At 41.4% G+C, this 26,960-nt stretch overlaps 1 protein-coding gene across 1 annotated transcript in view; it reads left to right on the forward strand.

Annotated features, from left to right (window-relative positions):
* Positions 1–26,960, forward strand: part of faf1 (Fas associated factor 1) — a 234,135-nt gene that overhangs the window by 41,745 nt on the left and 165,430 nt on the right. Inside the window, exons 3-5 of the mRNA XM_062978316.1 lie at positions 8,193–8,239; positions 13,597–13,805; positions 25,344–25,435. Of these exons, the coding sequence (XP_062834386.1) occupies positions 8,193–8,239; positions 13,597–13,805; positions 25,344–25,435 (348 nt within the window). The remainder of the gene's footprint in view (positions 1–8,192; positions 8,240–13,596; positions 13,806–25,343; positions 25,436–26,960) is intronic.

A 26,960-nucleotide genomic window follows, 5' to 3' on the forward strand; every position in this document is an offset into this window, starting at 1 on the left:
CTAAGCCTATCCAAATTAGATAAGTATTGAATTATATTGATCTGGAATAGGAAATCTAGTTAGAGGAGCAGGGTTATTCTGTCGCTTCTAGAACTAATCTTTGCTGTAAAGATAGGGAAGGAAAGAGTTTCTCCTTCTAATATAGGCAGCGTGATTAGGGTATAGTGGTTTTATAATCACCTTTGCCTTCTGGAACCAGGGATAATTCTGCAACTAAAACCTATGGAAATTTGTTTCATTTTCTGCAACTTTAAGATCTGTGCCAGGTTTACAACCTTGTATGAATAAACATCCTTTTTTGAAGTTATCCAGACTCAGTCGTTCAATATCTATAGGACAGCTTATAGGGATTTGCAGTTCGCCCGGATAAAGGACAGCACGTTTCAGTTTTATAGTTTTTTATTGTCCGGCGGACGGCACAGTTTTGAGGTAGATCAGCGGTTTTTCCGCTTGAGCTAGCTTGCACGGCTTATAGTTTTTTATAGTTTAGGAAGTTTAGTATAGGCCGCGGCTTTTCCGCCTGAGCTCAGTCTGCATACCTAAAGACTCTATCAGCGTCTGAGGCAGTGGAGCCCGCTCTCAGACCTGAAGGAGTCAAATAGTGGGGCTCTATTTCCTTGCTATTTGGCTCGCGTGTGCGCACGTGGCCCAGTGGCTTTCTGGGTTTGCACAGGCTGTGCAGTTCCCAGCAACGTCCAGGGCTCCCTCGGCGGTAGACCTCGAGCCGCGGAGCACCAGCGACAGTTCTTTGGCTGGCTTTGAGGCGTGAAGCCCACCAGAACCAGGCTAGAACCTGGACAGGCCTGGCAACGCTGCTGCGAGTTCGGCCGGAGCACTCGGCCGGCTTCGACCTGCCTCATGGTCCGGCGGTGGTGACCTGCCTCATCGTCCTGCGGTGGTGACCTGCTTCATCGTCCTGCGGTGGTGACCTGTTTCATCGTCCTGCGGTGGTGACCTCCCTTCACAGCGGGGAGGAGGCGTCTCTTCTCTCCTCCTTTCCAAAGCCAGCCTTGGTGCTCCTTCGGCGGCAGGCCTCGAGCCGCAGAGCACGAGGTGCTTGAAAATTTGGCGAAGTCGCCATTTTGGCAGTTTACGTCACTCGGGCAAGGGAGGTATCAAGTGGCAAGTTGCTGTTAGTTGGCATTTTGCAGCTTGCCCACTAAAATCTGGCGCCAAAGGTCACAATCTTTGTAAAGTATAGTTACTTAGTGATATATATTGCTATGGTTAAGTGTTGTGCATTGTATTATATATTGCATTTGCTTTTATTGTAAATTTACTTGCTATTAAGAATACATAATGTCTATGCAATTTCAAGATGATACAGATGGTATACCTCCTTCTGAGGCTGAAAGTAGGAATGAAAGGCCCCAAAGGATAAAGCACCCTTCAGCCAAGATGCTAGCCCATCTAATAGATGAAAAGGAGCTCCTCCATGTGAGGTTAGGTTCGGCATGGGAGCGAATTGTAACATTGATGGACAGAATTGAGAGCTTGGGTATTACAAGGGTGCCATCCATATTACAGACCGACCTTGAAGAGACCTTCGGTCTCTGGAGGGGTTTGGTGTCTAAGATAGTCCAGGTCCTCGAGCGCATTAACGCCAAGGATTCAGAGTTAGAAATAGTGAGTGTCTTAGCTGACACTAATGAGAAAGAAAATAAGGTGAGGGCAATTCTAGATGCCTTGGAATTTAGTTCTCCACCTGTTAATCTAAGGTCTGAGCCAAAAGGAAATCAGTCTTCCTTATGCAGCCATGAGACCAATCTTTTAAAATCACCTGCTGTGGCACTTAGTCTTAAGTCCAACCGCTCTAGCCAGGTATCTAAACTAAGGGAGTGTGCATCATCTAAACATAGCCACTCTAGCAAGTCTTCTGCTGCTGGGAGTGCCATCTCTTCCCTAGCTGCCTTGCACATTAAGGAGGCTGCACGTCTGGAGCTAAAGAGCAAGGTAGCGGGGGCGGAGGCTGATGCTAAGGCAGCTGATCTCACCCTTCCCTTTAAAGAAGAAGAGCAACGACTGCAAAGCAAAATGCAAATAGAACAGGCCCAAAGGCAATGTGAAATAGAAATGCTTAGAATAAAGATGGATGCCGCAGCCAAAAGGGTAAGGGCTGAGACTTTGGCCAAAGCCCTAATTGAGCCACTCACAGAAGAAAATGTAAGCCAGTTACCAATACAGGATCCTTCTGCCAAAGTGTTTGCGCACCTTGGCAGCATGAACAGCCAGTTTTCGGATGAGGAACAGGGAGACTTCTCTCCTTACCCAGAGCAGGGCCCCAAAGTCACTTTTGAGTTTCCTGCAGAGCAGAGCGTCATAGCGGGGAGCTCACCCTTGCTCGAGCTACCTGTGCCTCCTGCTAAAACCCTAGGTCAGTCAATCAGGGCCTCAAGGCCGAGTGCTAGTTGGCCCCTACAGACAGCTGCACAGGGAACCATCGATTCGTCAGTGGTCGATGTCATCCCTCCAAGAGGCCAAAGGTTGACGCAAGGTACACGGTGGGAGTCCACTCCACAACAGCAAACTCCTCAATTGTTCCCTTCGACGCCAGAGTCCCAGCTTGTCTCCATCATCAGAAGCCCCAGAAGAGATCTTAAGGACAAGGGTGTCGAAAAGTTTTCGGACAAGCCTGAGGAATTTCTTCTCTGGAAGGCCACCTTCCAGAGAGCAATCAGAGACTTAAAGTTATTGCCTGAGGAAGAACTGACTCTTCTGGCTGCATGGTTGGGCCCAGCCTCATCCTCACAAGTTAAGAAGATCTACGCAGCCCACGTAGCCGATCCCGACAAAGCCCTGGAAAAGGCCTGGGCCAGGTTGCAGCAGAGGTATGGGGCCAGCACAGAGATTGAAGCATCTCTTATGGACAAGCTCCAAAGGTTCCCAGCTTTAAAACTCAAAGACTTCAAACTCTTGTGGGACCTTAGCGATCTCCTTACGGAATTAGAGTCGGCCAAGGAGAATCCAGAACTGCCCGGTTTGAAGTGCCTCGATCAGCACCTGTCCCAGAGGCAGATCTTGACCAAGCTGCCCTTCACTTTGCAAGAACGCTGGGGACAGGAGGTCTTCAACTACAAGGAGGCCCACTCCCAGGCATACCCTCCATTTTCTCATTTGGTCCAGTTCATCACCAGGGCAGCCAGAGAAAGGAATGATCCACAGACGGGCCTCCCCACCTTATACCAAGGGACCCAGCCAGAGAAGGCACCTGAAGTGGACAAGAAACCACCTAGAGAGGCCAATAGACCCGTCAGCGTAAAGGCAGTCGAAACTCAACACAAGACTGACGAACCCAGGTCGGAGGTAAAAGAGTTGCTTTGCCCTATTCACCAAAAGCCTCACAGCTTGGCCAACTGCAGGGAGTTTAGTAGAAAGACATACAAAGAAAGGCAACAGCTAGTTCAAAGGCAGGGAATCTGCTTTAGATGCTGTGGAGCAACTCCACACTTTGCATCCAACTGCAAAGAAAACATCAAGTGTGAGAAATGCAACAGCCTCAAGCATTGCACCGCAATGCACAACTCCAATATCATCTCCCACCCCAAAGAGAACGCTTCACCAAAAGAAAAGTCAGCAGTCGAAGACACCGACAAGCCAGCCGCACCAGAGATGCAGGTGGAAGTTTCAGCAGTCGCCTGTACAGAGCTGTGTTCTGACTCGCACCAGTACAGAGTTTGTCATCCTATCTGCCTAGCGGATGTATATCCAGCCAAGAGCCCTTGGCTTAGAAAGAGACTCTATGTGGCCCTGGATTCACAGAGCGACGCCTCCCTGGCTACTCCAGAGTTCTTCCGCATGTTTGACCTTAAAACCAAGATGGTCGACTACACTATGACTACGTGTGCAGGAAAAAAGAAGTTGCAGGGTCGCATAGCATCTGGCTTCGTTGTCTCCTCTTGCGACCAGAAGAGACAGTTCAAGTTGCCAGACCTGATTGAGTGTTCCTCTATTCCCCGGAACAAAAGGCAGATTGTCACCAGAGAAGTTGTGGAGGCTCATCCACACTTGCGAAGGCTAAAGAATGCTATACCAGCCTTTCGGCCAGATGTGGACATTGCCCTTTTGCTTGGCTCGGACTGCCCGAGCTTGTTCTGTGTGAACGACCAAGTTAAAGGACCTCCAGGTGCACCTATCGCACAACAATTGCCATTAGGCTGGACAGTCATAGGCCCAGTGTGCATAAACAAGATGCACCCACTATCGTCGTTGGACTCCAATCAAGCACAGGTGCTTAAAGGTGGACGTCCTACACTTGTGCGCAGTTGCCTAAGTCATATCTCGGTCCACTGCCAAGCAATAACTCCAGAGTATTCCTCCATCTTCAAAGTCTCTGAGAGAGACGAAGCCACAGCGCTCTCGAAAGATGAGCAAAGGTTTTCGGACATTATGAATGCTCAAGTCTCACGAAGTGCAGAGGTGAAAGCCTGCAAATCAACCACAGAAATCAAGATGGGCCAAAGATCTTGTCTGGAACGACACCATTTTGAACGTTTTTCGGAATGGCACAGTCTTCTTAGAGCAGTTGCTAGGCTTATACATCGCTTAGTCTGCAAAGATAGTCAGCCTTTGCAAGTTCAGGACATGTTGAAGGCTAAGGGAGTAATATTCAGGTCAGTTCAGAGGCATGAGTTTAGTCTAGAAATAGCCAGGTTAGAACAAGGGCTTGACACCCCCAGCCGGAGTTTCTTGCGTGAGTTAAACCCATTTCTAGACAAGGAGGGCATTTTAAGAGTGGGAGGGAGGTTAGCTAAGGCTAAACTCAAAGTGTGTACAAAGAACCCCATCATTGTACCCCCCAATAGCCATATTGCTTTGTTGTTGGTTCGTCACTACCATGAGAAAATCAATCATCAGGGTAGAACTCTAACTGAGGCAGCCCTTAGAAATGAAGGTCTGTGGGTGGTAAATGCCAAAAGGTTGGTCAACAGTTGTATTTTCAAATGTGTCAAATGTCGGCGACTCAGACGAAACTGTCAAAGTCAGTTGATGGCAGAACTACCTCAGGATAGGACTTTGACAGACCCACCCTTTTCCCATGTGGGAATCGATGTGTTTGGTCCTTGGGAGGTTGTCACTAGGAAAACCAGGGGTGGTGTTGTAAATAACAAGAGGTGGGCAGTTTTGTTTACTTGTTTAGTAATACGAGCTGTCCATATAGAAGTCATAGAAGGGATGGACACTTCATCATTTTTAAATGCATTGAAAAGGTTCATAGCCCTCAGAGGGCCAATTAAGTCAATTCGATCGGACTGTGGCACCAATTTTGCATGTGCAGACCTTAGCCAACCACTTCTGGAAGAGGTGGAAGGCCGAATACTTAAGCCAGCTTCCAACCAGAAGACTCTGGCAAACCCCAGAGGACAATTTCAAGGTGGGAAACCTTGTGTTGCTAAAGGACAAAGACTTGCCCCGCTATGCCTGGCCTATGGGCATTACACTAAAGACCTTTCCTTGCCCTGACGGTAAGGTTAGAAAAGTTCAGGTAAAGACTCATAGTAAGGACAAAATGTCTGTCCTGGACAGACCAACCAGCAATCTCGTGTTGCTTGTCCAAAGTGTGTAAGTTTTATAGTGTTTGTATTGTTGTGTATACAAAGGTGTTTGTATGTTTTTGATTGGTAAATTCCCACATCCTGGGAATTTAGCGGGGAGTGTTCCGTCCCCCAGGACGATGGTTTGCCTTACCTATTGGTCGTTTGTTTGTTTTCCCTCCTTTACATTTTGTTTGAGCCTCTGGCTGCAAAAGCCTAGGAAAAATGGCTTGGAATCTGCAAGAGCTGGCTGCAGTTTTCTTTGCAGTGATTGGTCAAAAAATGCAACATCTTAGGACCGCCCTTTTTACCAGGGTCTAGCCTCCATTTTAGAGTTTCATTCTGGCTATAATCTTCCAACGTGCTGGAGCTGTGCAAAGCTAACTGGGACAAATCATCCTCAAAACCAGGCCAATCTAAGCCTATCCAAATTAGATAAGTATTGAATTATATTGATCTGGAATAGGAAATCTAGTTAGAGGAGCAGGGTTATTCTGTCGCTTCTAGAACTAATCTTTGCTGTAAAGATAGGGAAGGAAAGAGTTTCTCCTTCTAATATAGGCAGCGTGATTAGGGTATAGTGGTTTTATAATCACCTTTGCCTTCTGGAACCAGGGATAATTCTGCAACTAAAACCTATGGAAATTTGTTTCATTTTCTGCAACTTTAAGATCTGTGCCAGGTTTACAACCTTGTATGAATAAACATCCTTTTTTGAAGTTATCCAGACTCAGTCGTTCAATATCTATAGGACAGCTTATAGGGATTTGCAGTTCGCCCGGATAAAGGACAGCACGTTTCAGTTTTATAGTTTTTTATTGTCCGGCGGACGGCACAAGTACAACCTTTAGGAAGTTAGTATTACAGTATACCTAAAAAAATCCTGCTTTGACTTGGCTCCAAGTTTTACATTTTAGGAAGAGATCAGACTGTGGGAGGATGTTGTCTTGCACACCCCTCTTTTTAAACATATGTGTAGACAAATGATTGAATATTCACATTGTCAAAATATCAGGCATGTGTCTAAGATATGCAGTTGGCAAACAAAGTAGTTTGTCAAATTATGAATTCATCTGGATGATAAGATCTTCATGAAGGTCCTCTTGGGGCATGATCACATGCAGAAGTCCACTTGATAGGTAGACAGACGTGGCCTTTCTCTTGTGTTTCTCTCAGTCTCAGTCAGACTGCTGTTTTGAAGAAGGGCGCAAAGAGACATCATTTTGAGTGTCATTTCAAGCTGTTGATGCTTTCTTCACATTATGATGGTTTTTGTGGTCTTACACTTTATATATGAATAAAACTTACAATTATATTTTATATGTAGATGGTGGCTCTCCTGAATGTTCAAAGGCCCTTTGTTTGAATTTCCAAATAAGGGCTCTGACATACTTGTAAGGTAGTTCAGCAGAAGATTGGCGACTGGATTTGTTTCATTTAAAGTTGCAATTTCATTGTATTCCATCACTTATTTACCACCCTAGCATATAAATAAAAAGCAAAATAAAAAGATGGCTTAGTAAAAGATATCATTATCTCTCTTTCTGTGACATCTGCATGCCACTAAAACTATGTGTCTTTGAATGTCAACACTGTTCTAAACTTTGCTCTTGGGCAAAACTATCCACGAAAAGGGAAAATCTTGGTTGTTAGTGAAATTGTCCTGTGTTTAGATTTTTATCCCATGATTTCATCCTGCTCATATCCAATTTTATCACAATTTCCTTGTAAACTAGGTTAGGCCTAGAGAATGACAGGCCCAAGGTTACACAGTGAATATGTTCAGTTTGGAGAAGACTGAGAGCTGACGCCTTTGTGTGTCTTACAAAATTATTAAACCTGAAGTACATCTGCATAGAGACTTCATAAAAATCTACTCTTAGGCTTACTGGGATAATGTATTCGTATTTGGAATGTCAAAAAGGTGGTGGATTTTTCCTATTTGAAATTCTTTAGACATAGGTGATCTTTCAAGACTGTTTTAGTGATGTATTCATATATGGTAGGTTGGACTAGATGCCCCTTGTGGTCCCTTCCAATTGTGGTTCTATGATTGTACTACATATGATGTTTGAAATTTTAATACTAGAAACAGGAATGTGATTATACATCTAGGAAGCATTTGGCATATTAGTATCTTACCTGTTTTGTACATCATTGGTTCCATCTATCCGTGTGGACCATGCATTGTCTTTCCTTTTGTGCAATATAGAGAGGAAAGGGCCATTAAAAGAAAATGGTGTGAGAAAGTGTCCTATGTTCTGTATAGATAGAATGATCCCTGCCCTAAAGGACCTATGTGAGGTGAGCCCTATTCACTGCTTTATTTCTGGAAGTACAGTATCCACAGTAGATATATTCTCAGCTGGACCATGGTTATGTGAAACCATGGATGCAACCAAATGCCATTAAATTACCTTATTTCTGGTCCTAGCATACCATAGAGATTTATTGGAGGACTTAGGTGAACTGTCTAGGAATTTCTTGTCTTCCAATCCAACTCTGTGATAACTTATTGGGGAAGTATACGATAGTATATGTATTATTCATTTTGCAGATGTGTTTATGACCTGAGCAACAGTTCACTTTAAACAAGCATTCTCTCTTATCATATATATATATATATATACATACATTAAAATGATATATATTTTTTTACAGGCAGCTATAAATGGTGTTATACCACAGGAAAATGGCATTTTACAAAGGTAAGCAGACCTCCCCCTCCATGTTTATTATAAAAAAGACTGTGATATGAACTATTTCTACTATGGGTAAACTTGTCTTTTAGTACTGATCATTCCCGAATCCTATTGTGATTTCAAAATTGATTTCTTTACTGTCATCTGAATTTGAAACTTCAATTTAAGTAATATAAAGAATATAGTTTAATTTCTCAGAAAATTAAATCTTCAGATTCACATTCAGGTGAAGTGTATCTTTCAGTCTTACAACCTCCTTTTCTTAGATATTCTCAGATGAAGCTATTGGTAGCAATTGATTAGCAAAGTTCCAAAAAAGAAATCAGTTAGGTTGATGGATGTACAAGGTAATAGAGGCCCAGTAGTTGTGAAAGTCTTTCAGTTAAATTTTGTTTTGTTTGGTGAGGCATTAGACTTAGTTTTTTACTACTGCATTGGGAGCCGCAGTGGCGCAGTGGGTTAAATCCTTTTGCCGGCTGGACTGCTGGCCTGAAGGTTGCATTGCTGACCTGAAGGCTGCCGGTTAGAATCCGCGAGACAGGATGAGCTCCCATCTGCTTGCGGGGACATGATAGAGGCCTCCCAGCAGGATGACAACACATCTGGGTGCCTCCTGGGCAATGTCTCTGTAGACGGCCAGTTCTCTCACACCAGAAGCAACTTGAAGTATGTTCTCAAGTTGCTTCTGACACGATAAAAACAAAAACTACTGCATTTCTCCTTTCCCCTTAGGTGTCTAGTTAGCTGTATCTGTTTTTTTGTTTTGTTTTGCTTATACATGCTATCTTGAGTTCCCTTTGTGGAGAGAAAAGTAGGGTATAAATAAATATAAACATAATAATACTTGGTGGTATTTTTTTCATGTGTCTGGTGCTTTGTGAAGGCTTGGTTGTAAAAACCAATACCAAATACCTTATGCATTTCTTTCTATCTCCCAGTTTCCAGCATGTTTGACAGGGAACAAGTATTGATGATCTATGCATTTTCAATAAATATAATGCAAAGGTATGCTCAGGTTGTTTTAAAGGGACAAGCACCAACATGTTCAGTATCTCTTTAAATGACTATTATCTTACTGTATAGTGATGGATGTTAAAGCTCAAAATGGCAACCAAATAATATCCTCTTCATACATAAGAAAAATGTACTCCCAGCAGTTTACATGTGGCTGCCCAATTGTTTCTTTCAGCTGCTCCCACTGCTCCTTTGCCACTATACAATTTACTGTAGTACCGCATATCCAGAAGAAAAAAAAATGATTCAATTTAAAATAAGTGCATGCCTCATTTTCAAGCTCAGTAAGCTTGGAAAGAAGAGGCACACTCTGCGATGTGCCTTATTTATAGGTAAAATATGTGCTGTGACAGAACTGCAAGTTCAGTGGGAAGTAAGCTGCAGGTGCTAGTATATACTAGGTGACCAGTTTAGCCCATACATCCTGGTGTATAGTACTCCATATACCGTTCCATGCATGGTGGCTCATATGCACATCAGTCTTCTTTGTCCTCTAAGTTTTGATCCAGCTCTTTCTTTCTCTGTATGTACCTTAAAGTCACCTGTTGACTTATGGCAACCTCATAAATTTCATAGGATTTCTTTGGGCAAGGATTACTCAGAAACGATTTTACCAGTTTCTTCCTCTGAAATATAGCCTACAGCCCTTGGTATTTATTGGCAGTCTCACAATAAAATACAAACCCAGACTGGTCCTCTTAGTTTCAACGATCAGTCAAGATCTGGTGCTCTTAGACTACCGTGTTTCCCCTAAAATAAGACCTCCCCAAAAAATAAGACCTAGTAGAGGTTTGGGGGGATTGCCAAATATAAGGCCTCCCCTGAAAGTAAGACCTAGCAACTAAGGCTGCAGCAGAGTTCCATTGGGAAACATGGCTGCAGGGCTAAAGCAGCACTCATACACACCAGAGGGAGGGAGAGACGCGGCTGGAAGAACCTTCCGTGGCTGCTGCTGTGCTGCCGTTTCTTCCTTCGGAGACAAGGTTCCGTCCTGGCCATGCTCCCTTCGCTCCCAAGGCTTCTGATTGGCTCCTGGAGCCAGGGCAAGGGAGGGAGGGAAGGAAGAGGGCTTTCCACTCGTCCTGCTCCTTCTGCTTCTTAAAGGTACAGGACGTATAGGGATTCTCCTCTCATCCTTATTCCTATCCTATGCCATGAAACTAATTATTTTATACTATTATTCTATTACCATATTATTATCATCATATTCTGTTACTATTATTATATCCCATTATTATATTATCCTATTAATATATTTTATGTCATATTATATTTTTCTATTATTATTATATCATTATATTATTATTATATTATTATTCTATTTTCATATTATTATATTATTATTCTGTTATTATTATATTCCATTTTATATTATCCTATTAATATATTTTATATCATTATATTCTATACTATTATTCTATTATATTATCATATTATTATTTTATTATTATTAGCATATTCTGTTATTATTATTATATTCCATTTTATATTATCCTATTAATATATTTTATATCATTCTATTCCATTCTATTATTTTATTATATTATCCTATTAATACCATATTATTATCATATTCTGTTATTATTATATCCTATTATTATATTATCTCATTAATATATTGTATATCATTATATTATTATTATATTATCATATTATTATTATAGTATATTATATTATTCATCATTCGTGACTACATTGAAACTAGAATAGAGAGAAATCAGCGTGGAAACCTTGTGAAACCTAAACTGCAAGAGGTACCATAGATTGTTGTACATGTAAATAATGGTAGTAACAAGAAATTCTTGATAGGATTCATAGTTTGTCTGGTTATGCTGGTTTGTGATGACAACTACTTTACAGTATATAATAAATGTTCATTTTGTTGTTCAACAATAAATGTGAGCTCTTCTTCATTGAAAAATAAGACATCCCCTGAAAATAAGACCTAGTGCATCTTTGGGAGCAAAAATTAATATAAGACCCTGTCTTATTTTCGGGGAAACAGGGTATTTTAGACTCTCTGTAGATACCCACAAAAATACTCTTTTGAAGGGTTGTCATGCTGTGTGGCACAAATCTGTAAGAAGTTGTAGGTAGAAAAAAAAATGAAGCTAAAGATACATTACCACCTGTACAAAGCAGAGGTCTGTTTGGGGTCCCAAGCAGGATAACAGCATCAGATTTCTCAGGTTATGCTGAAACAGTGGCTACAGTTGAAATGAAGCCAAGGCTTTCATGGTCTGTATTAGTCACTGAACCCCTTACACTAACATTGAACAGTAGAAAGATTTTTTCCTAAAATGAGCTGAGTCCATGAGATTGCATTGCCCTCATTTAAGCTGGCACAATTTGTATACTGTACGTGAATTGTGTTAAGGCTGTGATGGGTTAAAAAAGACACTGTGCGGTAGGGGAAGCCCAGCTGACATATTTAAGATTGTAGTCTGCTCCTACCGTATCAGTGCACCTCCTGCCAAACAGATGGGGTCATATATTTTTGGGGTAGGAGGAAATAATGCTTTTCTTCTCCTGCTCAACTATGAAAACTCACAGCACTCACCATCTGCTTGACAGAGAAGATTTTCATATACAGTAAGAGTCATACAGCCCACGCAGTCATGCAAAATTCTCTGAATTGGGTCCAATATATTTTTGCACGGAAATGTATATACCTAAATACAGCGCATCCATTGTTTGTCATTGCTTTGAAATTGCCCATGTCTTCAGAGTTGAGGATTGTTCTTTGTTCTTTCTGATTAGGGAGAAGGCATAGAGGCCCCTGTAGAAAGAAGGATCATAGTGCTCTATTGTTTGTTTGTTCCCTTCCCCCTACTCATTGATGCTCACACTTGCATGCACTCTTGTGTGTGTGTGTGTGTGTGCGCGCGTGCGCGCGCACGCACACACACATACACACAATTTGGGATGCAGAATGATGGGAATTATTGTAGCGTACAGTTGAGAAGTCAAATTCCCTGGTGCTGAGGAAGATGTATGTGTATAGTTCAAATCAGCAGTGAGTGGAGTTTTATTTTCTTAACATGTTTCCCAAACTTTCGTCTTAAAAAGTAAAATAGAATAATAAGCTGCTGGCTTATGAGTATAAGGCTTCTCAAGTTAGACTTTATAGCTCTGTCACAACCATAATCACTTTTAAAAATTGTGCCCTTGATTTTAGTGCCAATGCTCTCAATTTTTGAGACACCTTTAAAAATGACCGGGGGGGGGGGGGGGGGAGGTAATAGGATAGTGTATTACAACAGTGTATTATAACCCAAATGAAATGATATTGTGCCCAGTCCAATATTTTATTTGTTAATTTTTTTCTTGCATGCTTCCAAAGAAAGGATGTTTCCAAAACTAGAGAAAATAATCTATTTGTCCTTGATACTGACTTCCATGAGAGACCAGTCAAAGGACTATTTTGATGCACCAAAGGCATCGTAATGGGATGTAAAAGAGCTGAAAGTGTCTTATATACATATAAAATAATTTAACATTGTAAGTTGACAGATTGTATGAGCCCCAAGACCTTTTTGTGGTCCCAAGGATGTAGAAGATGTAGTGTTTGTTACATACTGGAACAAAAAAAAAAGACTGCCTGCCAGTGAAAGAGGGAATCACTCTAGCTAGCCTAGGGAGGATGTTCCAGAGCCCAGGAGTAGCTAGCCAATGCAAAGGCTGTCCATTGCATTTCCACCTGATGAGCCTTTTCCAAAGATCTCTAGGAAGACTTCTGTGGAAGATAACCTGAAGCTGAGCTTTATAGGGCTTTTTAGTTTATAACCAGCGCTGTGAATTGTGCCCAGAAACAGACTGGTAGCTAGTTGAGCTGTTGTAACATGCGAGATATCTGCTTCCTTAAACCAGCTCCAATCTATATGTAGCTTTTTTGGACCAGCTGATGTTTTTGAAGACAACTTCAAGTAGAGTGTGCGATGATAAGCCAAATGAAATATAACTTAAGGTGTATGACACCATGTTGTATGTGTTGAATGAATGAAGATTGATAGCTGTCCAAAAAAAGATGAGTTGTTTTTACTATAGCAAAATGTGATTTATGACCAGAATTGTGTCTTTGAAAATTCAGTGTGGTTTGTGTTTTGGATTAGAAAAGACAGGCTACATCCTGACAAGTGTTAGAATTATTTCAGAAAGTAAGCTGTTAATCTGAAGTGCATAGGTTTGCAGATAGGATCAAAATTTCTGTGAAGTACTCACCACCCGTGGCTTCACTTCTGTTACATTCCTGGAACTCATCCCAGAAATCGTTCATAGAATCACAACGAAGTATTTACAGGGCATTGATGACCTATCTTTATTTGAAATCTAAATTATGTATTTTTCAGTGAATACAGTGGCGAGACTTTACAAGGACCTGCTTATGACCCTTCTAGTCATCCTTCCTCATCGTCGTCTACACCTTCCTCATCATCTGCATTTCGCCATGTAGTGCCATCAAGACAAATAGTGGAGAGACAACCACGAATGCTTGACTTCAGGGTGGAATATAGAGACAGAAACGTGGATGTGGTACTTGAAGACAGTTCTACAGTTGGTAAGAAACTATTGGAGAGTGTAAATGGACAGATATTAAATGGATGTATATCTTAAGTACAGTACAGATTCATTTTGTTGAATGGCCATACTTTAGTTTGTTTTTTTGTGTGTGTCAGGAATGACTTGAGAAACTGCAAGTCGCTTCTGGTGTGAGAGAATTGGCTGTCTGCAAGGACGTTGCCTAGGGGACGGCCGGATGTTTTGATGTTTTTATCATCCTTGTGGGAGGCTTCTCTCATGTCCCTGCATGGAGCTGGAGCTGATAGAGGGAGCTCATCCACGCTCTCCCCGGGTGGGATTCGAACCTGGCAGCTTGCAGATCAGCAACCCAACCTTCAAGTCACAAAGCTTTAATCCACTACTATGCCACCAGGGGCTCCGCCATACTTTAGTAAAGATATGTAAAAACATCACTTGAAAAATTTCAGTCAGCAAAGAATGTTGCTTTCATGCAGAAGAGATAGTCACTCAAATAGAGTGAGCAAGACTCTCGGATGAAAGGCAGATATTTTTTTCTTGCTACATGATATGTGTGTCTTTATTGTAAAGGCTTCTTGGATCTTTTATTTACTTGCAAAAAAAACCTGGTAATCTCTCTTAGATATTAAAATTAAAATCATAGAATTGGAAGAGACCTTGTGGGCCATCCAGTCCAACCCCTGCTAAGAAGCAGGAGAATTGCATTCAAAGCACCCCCAACAGATCGCCATCCAGCCTCTGCTTAAAAGCCTCCAAAGAAGGAGCCTCCACCACACTCCAGGGCAGAGAATTCCACTGCTGAACAGCTTTCACAGTTAAAAGTTCTTCCAAATGTTCAGGTGGAATCTCAGTTTGAATTCTTTAATACTTTGACTGGCCTTTGAATAGTGCCCAGAAACTGACTGGTAGCTTGCAAAGCTATAAATAGTTGCAAAACTGTGAACCAAGTCCTGTTTCAGAAAGGTGACACAGGAAGATATCCATGGTCTGCAGCACCGAAAATAATCAAAATGTTCATTAAAACTAACAGGCCCAGATTGTCCAGCAAGATAACCAATAGTATCTCCATCCCATAGCAAGATCTGAAGCCAAATTGAAATGGTTGTAGAAAACCTGTTTCATCCAGGAACTTGAAGAGATGAGAGACTCCAGTTTCTTATTCAATAATGAAATGTTGAAGACTAGTTGGATATATATCATGGCGTTCATGGATTTTTTTTAGCACTTCTTGTTTAACACATGCTTTTCTGCAGAGAAAAGCATTGTTTTTTTTTTAAAAAAATCTTATACTTAACCTCTCTGATCATGCAAAATCTTCTTTTTAAAACTGACATTGAGTGTATAGCTGCTGCATAACATGTGTTTATACTGTGTCTAATCATTGCCTCAAATTCATCAGCTAAGGTGAAAGTTTTTTCTTAATACAGTAGAGTCTCACTTATCCGACATAAACGGGCCGGCAGAACGTTGGATAAGCGAATATGTTGGATAATAAGGAGAGATTAAGGAGATGCCTATTAAACATCAAATTAGGTTATGATTTTACAAATTAAGCACCAAATCATCATGTTATACAACAAATTTGACAGAAAAAGTAGTTCAAAATGCAGGAATGCTAAGTAGTAATTACTGTATTTATGAATTTAGCACCAAAAGATCACGATGTATTGAAAACATTGACTACAAAAATGCATTGGATAATCCAGAACGTTGGATAAGCGAGTGTTGGATAAGTGAGACTCAACTGTATTTTAATTAATACATTATAAAAGAGTGACATCTAGTGGCATGAATGTATTTTATTTGCAGAACTTGTAGTACAGTAGAGTCTCACTTATCCAAGCTAAACGCCCGACAGCGAATATCTTGGATAATAAGGAGGGATTAAGGAAAAGCCTATTAAACATCAAATTAGGTTATGATTTTACAAATTAAGCACCAAAACATCATGTTATACAACAAAATTGACAGAAAAAGTAGTTCAATATGCAGTAATGTTATGTTGTAATTACTGTATTTACAAATTTAGCACCAAAATATCACGATATATTGAAAACATGGACTACAAAAATGCCTTGGATAATCCAGAACCTTGGATAAGTGAGTCTTGGATAAGTGAGACTCTACTGTATCTCTGATCTCTCCCCTTTATTATGCATATTTCTCAATGGCTGTATACCTTATTTTTTTGCTTTTACAATAGCAAACTATAAATTCACAATCTCTACCTGCCTATTATATGTCTTAATCAGCTTCTTAGAGGTGGATGTTACAAAGAAATATGTAACATATTTGGCTTTTGTTTCAGCCGAGTATGATTATAGAAAAGATTTGCTTTTTAAGCCTGTTTGAGCAAAAAAGAGGGAGTGCTCTATCCACTGGATGCTTGTTGCAGCATTTATATGCATTATTTTAAAAGAAATGAAGTAATGTTTTTTCTTATAGGTCGTTTTTTTGCAGACCAAATGTATACAAATTTAATTAATCCAATTAATTTTTTTGTACAAGTCAAACCAGTGACCTATTAAGAGATTTTCATAGTTTGATGTCTGTTTGGCTATTGATTCCCAGTAAGTTTCCCAGAAAGTGAGCAACATTGGTAGAAAATCGGCACCAATATGAAAGCCAGTCTCTTTTACACATTGATGGTCGTTGATTCCCTCGCATCACTCCTTTTCAAATGCTCCTGACTTTATTCAGGTCTGGTCAGGATGATATTATCCCTCACCTTTTCTCTATGTTTGGTGAGAGCAAATGTGTCTTCTTACTATTGTGATTGTGAAAATTATACTTTAATATGGTTTACCCAAATAAAATTCACTCTTGGGGCCCACGTGGTTCACTCTACAGCTGGATGAAGGAATTGGCTTTGATCTGGGACTATTTGAATTTGACTTTTATATCTTTACATCGTACTAGAGTAGTGTATTCCTGCATTAATGTCCAATGGAGTTGTAAGAAGGGCAGCGGCATTAAGTAGGCAGAATATGGACACATAATTGCTTCTCTTGCTATATATAAACAGCAAGTATCTCATTCATTGTATTTGTGTGTTTAAAACCAAGGAAAGATGCCAAATTAGGCTACCGCTTTGTAATTACAGGCAGACAGGAGTTACAGACATCTGACTTACATGTGACTCATTAAGGGGTGTGTGTGTGTGACAACAGGAAGTGAGAAGAAATCTACCCCTAGGAAGGGAAATTATGCCTGGAAGATTTATCATGGGAAAAGATGTCTCCACTGAAGCTTTATCACCAATCCTTGTTTTCACAACAAACCAAAAGTTTTAAAATTTAGGGATCAAATGTGAGGTGAAATCTTCTGAACAGGGGCACAGACAGCAAAACAAACATTGCAGGGGTATTAACCCTCCTCTATGCTAACTTTTTCTCTTTTCTGGAGTTACACTTCAAAATGTACTTGTTATGACTTACATACAAATTCAACTTAAAAACAAACAAACACAATCTATCTTGTCTGTAACCCAGGGACTGCCTGCATGAATTATTCAACCAGTATTCCTTATAATTGTATATTAAGGCTAACTATTTCATAGCATTTTGTTCAGTAACTGAGGATATGTCCTATATTAAACCACATTCTTAGCTGTGTGGAGAATACTTTCTGTTCTTCTTCCCAACAGTATAATGTACCCTTGGCTGTTCATTCTATAAATAAACAAACAAACAAATAATGATACCAGAAAAAGAAACAAGTTGCAAATTTTCTAATAGAGAGACACTTTGAATGGACAATAAGAAATCATGCAAGCCCTTAGGCTTCTAGACATTTTTTATTCATTCATTCATTCATTCATTCATTCATTCATTTTATTAATTCATATCTCACCTTTTTCTCAGTATGGGGCCCAAGGTGATCACCAACTACTTTCTTCAATGTAATATTGGAAGAGGAAGTATATTGGAGAGGAAGCCCTCTCCACAGTTTGGTTGAATGATCTCAATAGTCCATCTGAGTCTCCCACTGTTATTATTCTGTTATGCCTTATGCCCCTTTGATAATTTGTCAGATGGAGTTCTCTGTGTGTATAGATGTCTTTGGAGAGATCCCAATCATGTGAACAGGAAACTCTGTACATGAGCAGAAGTTGTCATATGGATATCTGGAGGCAAGGGGTGATAATCTCTGGAGTTAATCTATACGAAGGTGGTAGTTTCGGTGTAACTGTTTATATACATGAACCAAGATGATATAATAAGAGGTGAAAAATATTTTTACTAAATGCCATCAAACCTTGAATTTCTAAATTATGTATGTCAGGCTCACTTCAAAGGACCAGTCTGAACGCAGATCAAAGATAGCTGCTCTCAAATCCAATCTTTATTGAAGAATACATGACTTTGGAAAAGTCGAGAATGACCTAATGTTTACATACATCTAATTTTATCACTTCTGATGCAACGTAATACCACACGCAAATATCATCATCAAATCCCACCCCCTGTATCACATTACTACCATTCCCACACACTACATCAATTATAATTGTTTATACTTTCAATCCTGAGTTCCCAGGCTCATTTTATCTTCTCCCGCCAGGTGCTTGCAGGATTGTTTATGTTATGAAGTCAGATTCAGGGCTTGGAAATTCAGCCCTGGGATCTGGCTCCATGACATGGCGCCCTCGTTTTCTTCGTCCTCCTCTTCGGTTCTTCTTTCATCATAGTTCTGAAACAAATCAAACAATAACTCTATGTGTCCATTTTGTCCAAAGTCCCCATATACTTTTTCAGTAAGCTGCGATGGAATACTGGGTGTAATTTCCCTAAACTTTTTGGCAATGCCAACTGGAAAGTTACTTCATTGATAACACCCTGTATTCTGAATGGTCCAATATATTTGGGGCTCAGTTTTCTTGAAGGTAGCCCCAATTTGATGTTTTGGGTACTTAACCACACTAGATCTCCTTTATCTAATTTATCGCCTTCCACCCTCTTTCTGTCTGCGAACGCTTTATACTTTTTGTGTGCTTCCTTTAAGGATGCAGTCACTTGACTCCAGCATTCTAGCATTTGCGTTTTCCATTTCCCTGCTTCTGTTTCCTCATTTTCTGTCCATCTTGGCAACTGGGGTAAAGGCTGTATTTCATACCCGTAAACTACTTCAAAGGGGGTTTTATTTGTTGCTGAATGTATAGTCGAATTAAAAGCTAGTTCCGCAAAAGCCAACCACCTAGACCAGTCATTTTGTCTCATGTTAGAGTACATTCGAAGGAACTGCCCAAGCGTCTGCTGAGTACGTTCTACCGCCCCGTTTGTCATGGGGTGAAAAGCAGAACTTAGACTCCTTTCTGCTCCTAGCATTTCCAAGAATTTTTCCCAAAATTTTGCTGTGAATTGTACTCCTCTGTCACTGACCACTCTACTGGGACATCCATGCAGTTTGTAAATATGATTTATGTACAGTTCAGCTAGTTTCTCGGCCGATGGTAGTTTCGTCAGCGCTATAAAGTGGGCCTGTTTAGAAAACAGGTCCAATACTGTCCAAATATAACGATGTCCTTTGCTAACCGGCAGTTCCCCCACAAAGTCCATAGCTACACATTCCCAAGGTCTGGTAGGTTCCGCTACCGTTTGTAATAATCCCATAGGCTTCCCTCCTCTCGATTTATTTCTGGCACAATCATCACATTGAACAACATGATTCTTTATGTCCTTCCTCATTCCTGGCCACCAACAATGTTTTGCTATTGCCTTTGTTGTTTTTGTAATTCCTGTATGACCAGCGCTCTGGTTGTTGTGAAAACGATGCAAAATCTTAATCCTTAATATTGCTGGGATATACAGTTTCTTGTTTACAAACCAAAATCCCCCCTTCTGCTCCCCCTTTTCTGTGTTGGATGCGATCCATTGATCTCCTTCATAAGACTGTTTCAGTTCATTTCCCCAATTATCTTCCCCGCCGAGTTCAACAAAAGCCGTGTTCTCCTTTTGGGTTTGTGCTCTTGTCCTGACAGCTAAGCCCCATTGTTTGTCAGAGAATATTGTCCCCTCTTTTGCTGTGGTCATGCCTTCGTGTTGAGGCATGCGTGAAAGAGCATCTGCCAAGACATTCTGCTTCCCTTGAAAAAACTTTAATTGGAAATCGAATCTGCTGAAGTATTGCGCCCATCTAATTTGTTTGGGAGATAATTTTCTAGGAGATTTTAAATACTGGAGGTTCTTATGGTCAGACCAAATTTCAAATGGGATTCCGCTTCCTTCGAGGAAGTGTCGCCAGCATTCTAAGGCTTTTAATATGGCTAATGCCTCTTTTTCCCATATTGGCCAACTTTTTTCAGTTTCGCTGAACTTCCGGGACAAATATCCACAGGGTTTTAAGTTCCCATTTTGATCTTTTTGCAATAGTACTGCCCCGTATGCACAGTCTGAGGCATCGCAATGGATTATGAAAGGGCTCCTGATATCGGGGTGTTTTAGGATGGGTCCTTCTGTGAAGCATTCTTTTAGGGTTTCGAATGCCTTTTGGCATTCTGGCGTCCAACTTAGTCTGGCGCCAGGAGCTTTTACTTTTGCTGTCTCCCCTTTCCCTTTTGTTTTTAAAAGTTCAGTAAGGGGTGCGGTTATTTGCGCGAAGCCTTTTATGAAGGGTCTGTAAAAATTTGCAAACCCTAGGAATGATTGCAATTGCCTCCTTGTTTGAGGCACTCCCCATTCTTTCACATCTGATACTTTAGCTGGATCCATAGCTAGCCCTTCTGGAGATATCCGATACCCCAGAAAGTCAATTTGAGTTTTATTAAATTCACATTTGGACAGTTTTGCGTACAGCTTTGCTTCCCTTAGTCTCTGCAAAACTTCCCGGACCAATTTTACGTGCTTTTCCTTATCTTCACTCACGATCAAGATATCATCAAGGAATATGAATACCCCTCTGTACAACAATGGGTGTAGTATTTCATTTATAAGCTGCATAAAGCAACCGCCTCCATTTTTTAAACCGAAAGGCAAAATTTTATATTCAAAATGGCCGAATGCGCAGGAAAATGCAGTTTTCCAAGTATCCTCCGGTTTTATTCTTAATTTATGATACGCTTCAATTAAATCCAGTTTAGTAAATATGCTCCCTTTCTTCAATACGGTAATTAAATCCTTTACTAAGGGCATAGGGTATTTATTGTCCCTAGTAATTGCGTTTAAATTTCGATAATCAATGCACAATCGTAGGGAGTTGTCTTTCTTTCTTCTAAATAACACTGGGGCCCCGAGAGGAGAGTTGGATGGCTTAATGAAGCCTCGCGCCAGGTTTTTATCAATATATTTCCTCAATTCCTCCTTCTCCTGCACAGACATGGGATACACTTTTGGTTTTGGTAAGTTTGCTCCTGGGGTTATTTCAATTTCTACTTCTATATTCCTTTTGGGAGGCAATTTACTGGCCTCTTTCTGATTGAAAACATCCACAAAGTCTCTGTATTCAGGTGGCAATAGCTGTGGGTTTATCTCACCTGCTTCATCTTCCTCGTCCTCCTCTTCTGCAATTTTGCTTATCTCCCATTGCGTCTGCTGTTCTTTGAATGCTAGGCTCTTTCCTCTCCAATCTACTTCAGGATTTGCCTGTTCGAGCCATGGTATCCCTAATATTACGTGGTATGTGGCAATAGGGGCTATTACAAAGGATATTCTTCCTTCCCATTTGCCTATTTTACATGGGACCCCCCGTATTTCCTTTGTGGATACTTCCCCAGCAGCGACTGATCCATCTAGCTGCGAAAATGCAATTGGGGAGTCAAGCGCCATCTGCTGGCATTTCAGCGCTCCTGCTAATTCCGGAGTTATAATATTTCTAGAACAACCACAATCCACAAATGCCTTGCAGGTGGCCCGATTCTCTAGCCCCGAGAGGCAGATTGGCACTACTATCATGCGTTTGTCCCGACTCACCAATTTTTCTGAAGATTCTGGGGCCTGCACCTCCTCTTCCGCGCGCCTCCCGGTTGCTGGCTTGGGCTTTGGGGGTTTTGGCGGCTCCCCCTTCCGGGCCCAGCATTCTGCTGCTCGATGGCCCGTCTTCCCACATACAAAGCATCCCGGTTTAGGTTTGTTGTCGTCTCCTCTGGAGGGAATCCCCGGCCTCCCTCCGGGTCTTTCCTGCTTCCTCGTTTCTCCTCGACCTCTCGCCACCGGTCTTTGCTGGCCGCTGCTGCTCCTGAAGCGCTTTACTTGGGCCAGGGTGGATTCGACGCGCCCCGCTAGTTGAATCCATCCCTGGAGCGTTTCGGGGTCATCTCTGTGCGCTGCCCAGCTGAAAATCTCGGGGCGTAGTCCCTCTTTAAATAACTCCACTTTGGTCACTTCAGACCACTCGGGTACCCTTTCCGCGAGGTGGAGGAATTCCTCTGCGTACTCGGGCACTGTTTTGTCCCTCTGCTTTATTCCTTTCAGCTGGTCTCGAGCCCTCAATTGCTCTAGCCGGTCTCTGAACCGGTTTTCCAGTGCGGCGAGGAAGCGGGGCACTGACCTCAGGCATGGGTCGTGTCTGGCATGGAGTTGCACGTACCAGCTGGCTGCTCCTCGCTTTAGTGTGTTGCCGATGGCTCGAACCCTGCTTGCTTCGGAGGGGAATGTGTGTGCATTGTCTTCCATGTATCCTCTGATGCTAATTAGAAAAAAGTTCAGTTCATCTGATTCCCCTCCGTATTCCAGTTTGAGATCTTCCCTTCTTGGCATCCATTCTGCGGCCCGTTGATGCTGTCTGGGAGGCATGGGGAAGGGTTGCATCAGGTTTCCTCGGGCGGCTCCTTGGAACACGCCGCGCCCCACTCCGGTGGTCATTCTGCGCTGCTCCCGAAAGTCTGCCGCCGCTGTCGGCCCTTCCGCCCATCCGCATACTGGCCTCGCTGTAGCCCCCTCATCTCGCCTTTCCTCGTCGTACGGCACTTCTTCCTCCTCTTCCTGGATCCCCCGCTCCTCTCCGCCTTCGTCTGCAAATCCACTGGACCCGATCCCTGGCCCCAGTGGCCTTTCCACCCCGACGCCCATTCGGGGGGTTGGGAGCTCTGTTGGAGATGGCGGCCTCAGAGTTCCCAGAGCTCGCTGGCGCTCCACTTCGCGCGCCATTCTGTCTCGGAACTCCAGCTCCTGCCAGTATTCCTCATCTCCCTCGTCCCTTGCCGCCACGGGACTCTGCGTTGACGCTCGCTGGCCCCTCTGGCTCCAATCTCCTTCTTTACTTGGCTCTCTCTCGGCGCCATATCGGATGGGCTCCTTTTGGAGATTCTCTTCCAATAGTGGCACCAACCTCCCCACGGTTTCCGACAGCCTGGATAAATTTGTTTCCAGGATGGATAACCGCAGGGCCACGGTCTCCGGCATACTTCCTCCAGATCCCCAACTGGTTTCTGCAGCCGCAGAGACGCCTCTTCCTCCCCTGGGAATCCTCTGGGTCACGCCGTTCGGCCTGGGGTACCCCGTAGAGGAAGCTATGGCTTGTAGCGTCTCTTCTCTCTTCGGCCGGGCCCCTTGCAAAGGCCTCCCTGCCCCATTTGGGCTTTGAACTCCTTCTTCACTCATTATCACTTCACTGCGAATTCCGCAGGAGGGTGAGAACTGGATTCTCGACTTAAATGTCAGGCTCACTTCAAAGGACCAGTCTGAACGCAGATCAAAGATAGCTGCTCTCAAATCCAATCTTTATTGAAGAATACATGACTTTGGAAAAGTCGAGAATGACCTAATGTTTACATACATCTAATTTTATCACTTCTGATGCAACGTAATACCACACGCAAATATCATCATCAAATCCCACCCCCTGTATCACATTACTACCATTCCCACACACTACATCAATTATAATTGTTTATACTTTCAATCCTGAGTTCCCAGGCTCATTTTATCTTCTCCCGCCAGGTGCTTGCAGGATTGTTTATGTTATGAAGTCAGATTCAGGGCTTGGAAATTCAGCCCTGGGATCTGGCTCCATGACAATGTATATGTTTATGATACATGGAGAGGGATGTTGAGAAAAAATACACAAGAGGGATTAATTGATAACACAAGCAGTATTCTGGAACTCTATTTATACCTTGCTAAAGACCCATTCATACATTTCAGGGAAGCAAATACGATTTGCCAACAAGTTATTCCCATTTCCCTTTCAATCAAAGTATGGAAAACTACTGGGAGACCTAGGGCAAGTTATACTCTTTCAGCCTCAGAGGAAATCACAAGCAAACCCCCTCTGAACAAATGTTACATAAAGCCTGTCAGAAATCCATGTTAAGAGCACCATAAATCATAAACAATTTGAAGGCACACAACAACAAAGGTCTTGACAATACATTTTACTGCATATGCACATAAAACTTTGGATTTTTCATGGTTGTAATTTACAATTTTAGGGTTAATAGGTCCTCCAAACCTGTGTGTTGTTTTGTAGTATTTAATGCATTTGCACCAAGAGTCCACTAGATGGAGTTATGCTACATCTCCAGCAAATAAAGATGGAATGTAATCATAATCAGAAACTTGTATATCATCTTTACCTAATGCTGCAAAACTTATGAATATTCTACATTTAATTGTAATTTTTTTTTTGCTTTTTTACAAACAACACCACAAATTTTGTCCACCTTATTTTAAAAGTCTTTAAGCCAAACAACAAAATAGTCTATGCACTGTTGGAACTGGAATTGGAACAGTAACTTTGGTCCAGAACAGAAAAAGAGAGATGGTTAAAAAGAGAATTTCAGATACCAAACCACTTTGATTTGGTATCTATAAGCAGTTGTGTGTTTTGAGTCATACCATCACTATGAACTCAGAGATGAAGGTTTTGGAATTAAGAAAGATTTTGCCCCTATTGATAACTATGATAACCGGCAACAAGAAATGCATAGATGGAATAAGAAATCTTCACAAATAGGTCAGGATATCTCCAGCCCAAATAGTAACAGGCTTGGTTAAAAAAAACAACAACACTTACTAACACCTTTTAACAGTCACTTTTAACAGTCAGTATGATCAATGCCGGACTTAAGGTCCATCTACACTTCCATATAATGCCATTTCAAACTGCATCATATGGCAGTGAAAATGGGGCCTAAAATGTCCTTTCTCTAACCCAGCATAAAGTACCCATTATTACCGTATCTATAGAGGGTGACAAATGGGTTATCACAGTTTATGTCTGTTTGGTTAGAATTAATATTATGCAGCTTTGTTCCTGGTTTGAGGCAAAATATTGGGAAAATGTTTAACAATTATGCAAATCAAAGGTTCAAAGTCAAGGTACACATTGCACACCATTTTAAGTTCATTGTATGATTTTTTTTAGTTCAGTTAATCTCTTATGCCATAATTTGCCAGTATTTTTGCATCTCTTCAACATTTTGTTTTATTTCTGCTTCTATATTTAGAGAGAGAATGGGGGCAGGAGGGAGTATTCTCTTGTTTTCTATGCTTTCTTAAGTATTTCAAATAATGTTGAAGATGCATGGGAAATATTTTGTTCTTAGATATTTCATTTTCTCACTGCTTTGTAAACACAAATTCAGAAAACCAAAGACAACAGGTTTTTTTTTCTTTTGCAGGAGAGATCAAACATATTTTAGAAAATGAACTTCAGATTTCTGCATCAAAAATGTTGCTAAAAGGCTGGAAGAGTGGAGATGTAGATGATGGTGTAAGTTTCTATATGTGTTACAGAAGCTTTTGCCCATGTTGCAATTTGGTATCTGCCAGCTGGTGCCAGAGTGAAAGTGATACATGAACCCTTCTGGATGCAATAGCAAAGTTGTTTGTTCAGTGAAAAGACATTTGATGTTTAAGAAACTAAACAATTGACTAAATTTGGAATGTAAACACACAATCCAGTATAGTCTATGGATTTAGGTTGAAGGTTATTCTTAGTTAATGTAACCTTATAAATGCTCTTATTACATCCTCCCAAGTTGCCATTATTTGGAGTTAGCTTGCATGCATATAACAAAAGTAAACTGAACCTCTCCATAGTTCCTGTGGGCATTCAAGACATTACTGACTTGTGGGGACCATAAGCTAAATCTATCATAGGACCTTTTGAGGGAAAGAATAATTCAGAGGGGTTTGCTTTTCCCTCCCCCTGAGAGTGAAAGTGCATAACTTGCCCAAGGTCACCCCGTAGATTTCCATTTCTGAATAGGGATTCAAACCCTGGCCTCCAGAGTCCTGGTCCAGTGCTCAAACCACTACAGCATGATGGTTTTCACTATATATATAAAAAATAAGCTCCCTCAACATTGGTTGCATGTGGGGGGTGGGGTGGTGGTGGTGGTACATATTCAAGACAATCCCTTTATCTGAGACTTCGCTAACTCCAGAGCCCCTGAAAAACCCAGGAAAAGACAAGAAGGAGTAGCATTGACTCTAATGCTCATTTTCAAAAATCCCAGTGATTGCAAGGGGAATGAAATTAGAATGCTATCATGCACCCTACATTGGGCTGCCCTTGAAAAGTGTTTGGAAGTTGTAGCTAGTGCAAAATGTAGCGTCTAGAACAGTGTCAGATGCTGATGTTGACATACAAAGCCCTAAATGACTTGGAGCCACGATATCTGAAAGACTGCTGCATCCCATATGAGCCTGCCACAATGCGTCTTTCTTTGGAGCAGTGCTTTGATTGTGAAACCCCCTATCCAAGGAAGTTAGGGTGGTCCCATCTCTTTTAATGGTAGGTAGCCAAAACAGTGTTGTTCTGCATAGCATCCAGTATTTGAAAGTATTGATTTAACTGATTTAAAACTGGATTCAAGAATTGGTTTTTGGACTACATTTAGAAGTTTTTAAAGGAAAATTTAATATGTTTTAAAGACATTTTATCTTGATCTTATTTTAATGTGTGTTTATTTTTGATTGCCTTGGGATCCTGTGTGGGCTGGGAGACAATACAAAAATACTTACAATATAATTATAAATAAGTAAATAAAGATCTACTTAAATCAGTGTTGGCTAAATCAAGGGTGGAAATTGTATAAGGCAAGTCACATGTTGTGCACTAAGGCTTTTTATTTGGCCTCCAGGCTTCACCCAACCCGCCTCCCCTATTTCACACCTCAGTAGTGGACAGTCGCACCTCCAGGAGCCATGATCCTCCCATTTCAACATCCTCACCTTTTTGGTAGGGGAGTAGAGGGTAGAGGTAGTGTAGGGTAGGGGAATAGCTTTAAAAA

Source organism: Anolis carolinensis, chromosome 4 (genome assembly GCF_035594765.1).
Source record: "Anolis carolinensis isolate JA03-04 chromosome 4, rAnoCar3.1.pri, whole genome shotgun sequence".
NCBI classification, from domain to species: Eukaryota; Metazoa; Chordata; class Lepidosauria; order Squamata; family Dactyloidae; genus Anolis; species Anolis carolinensis.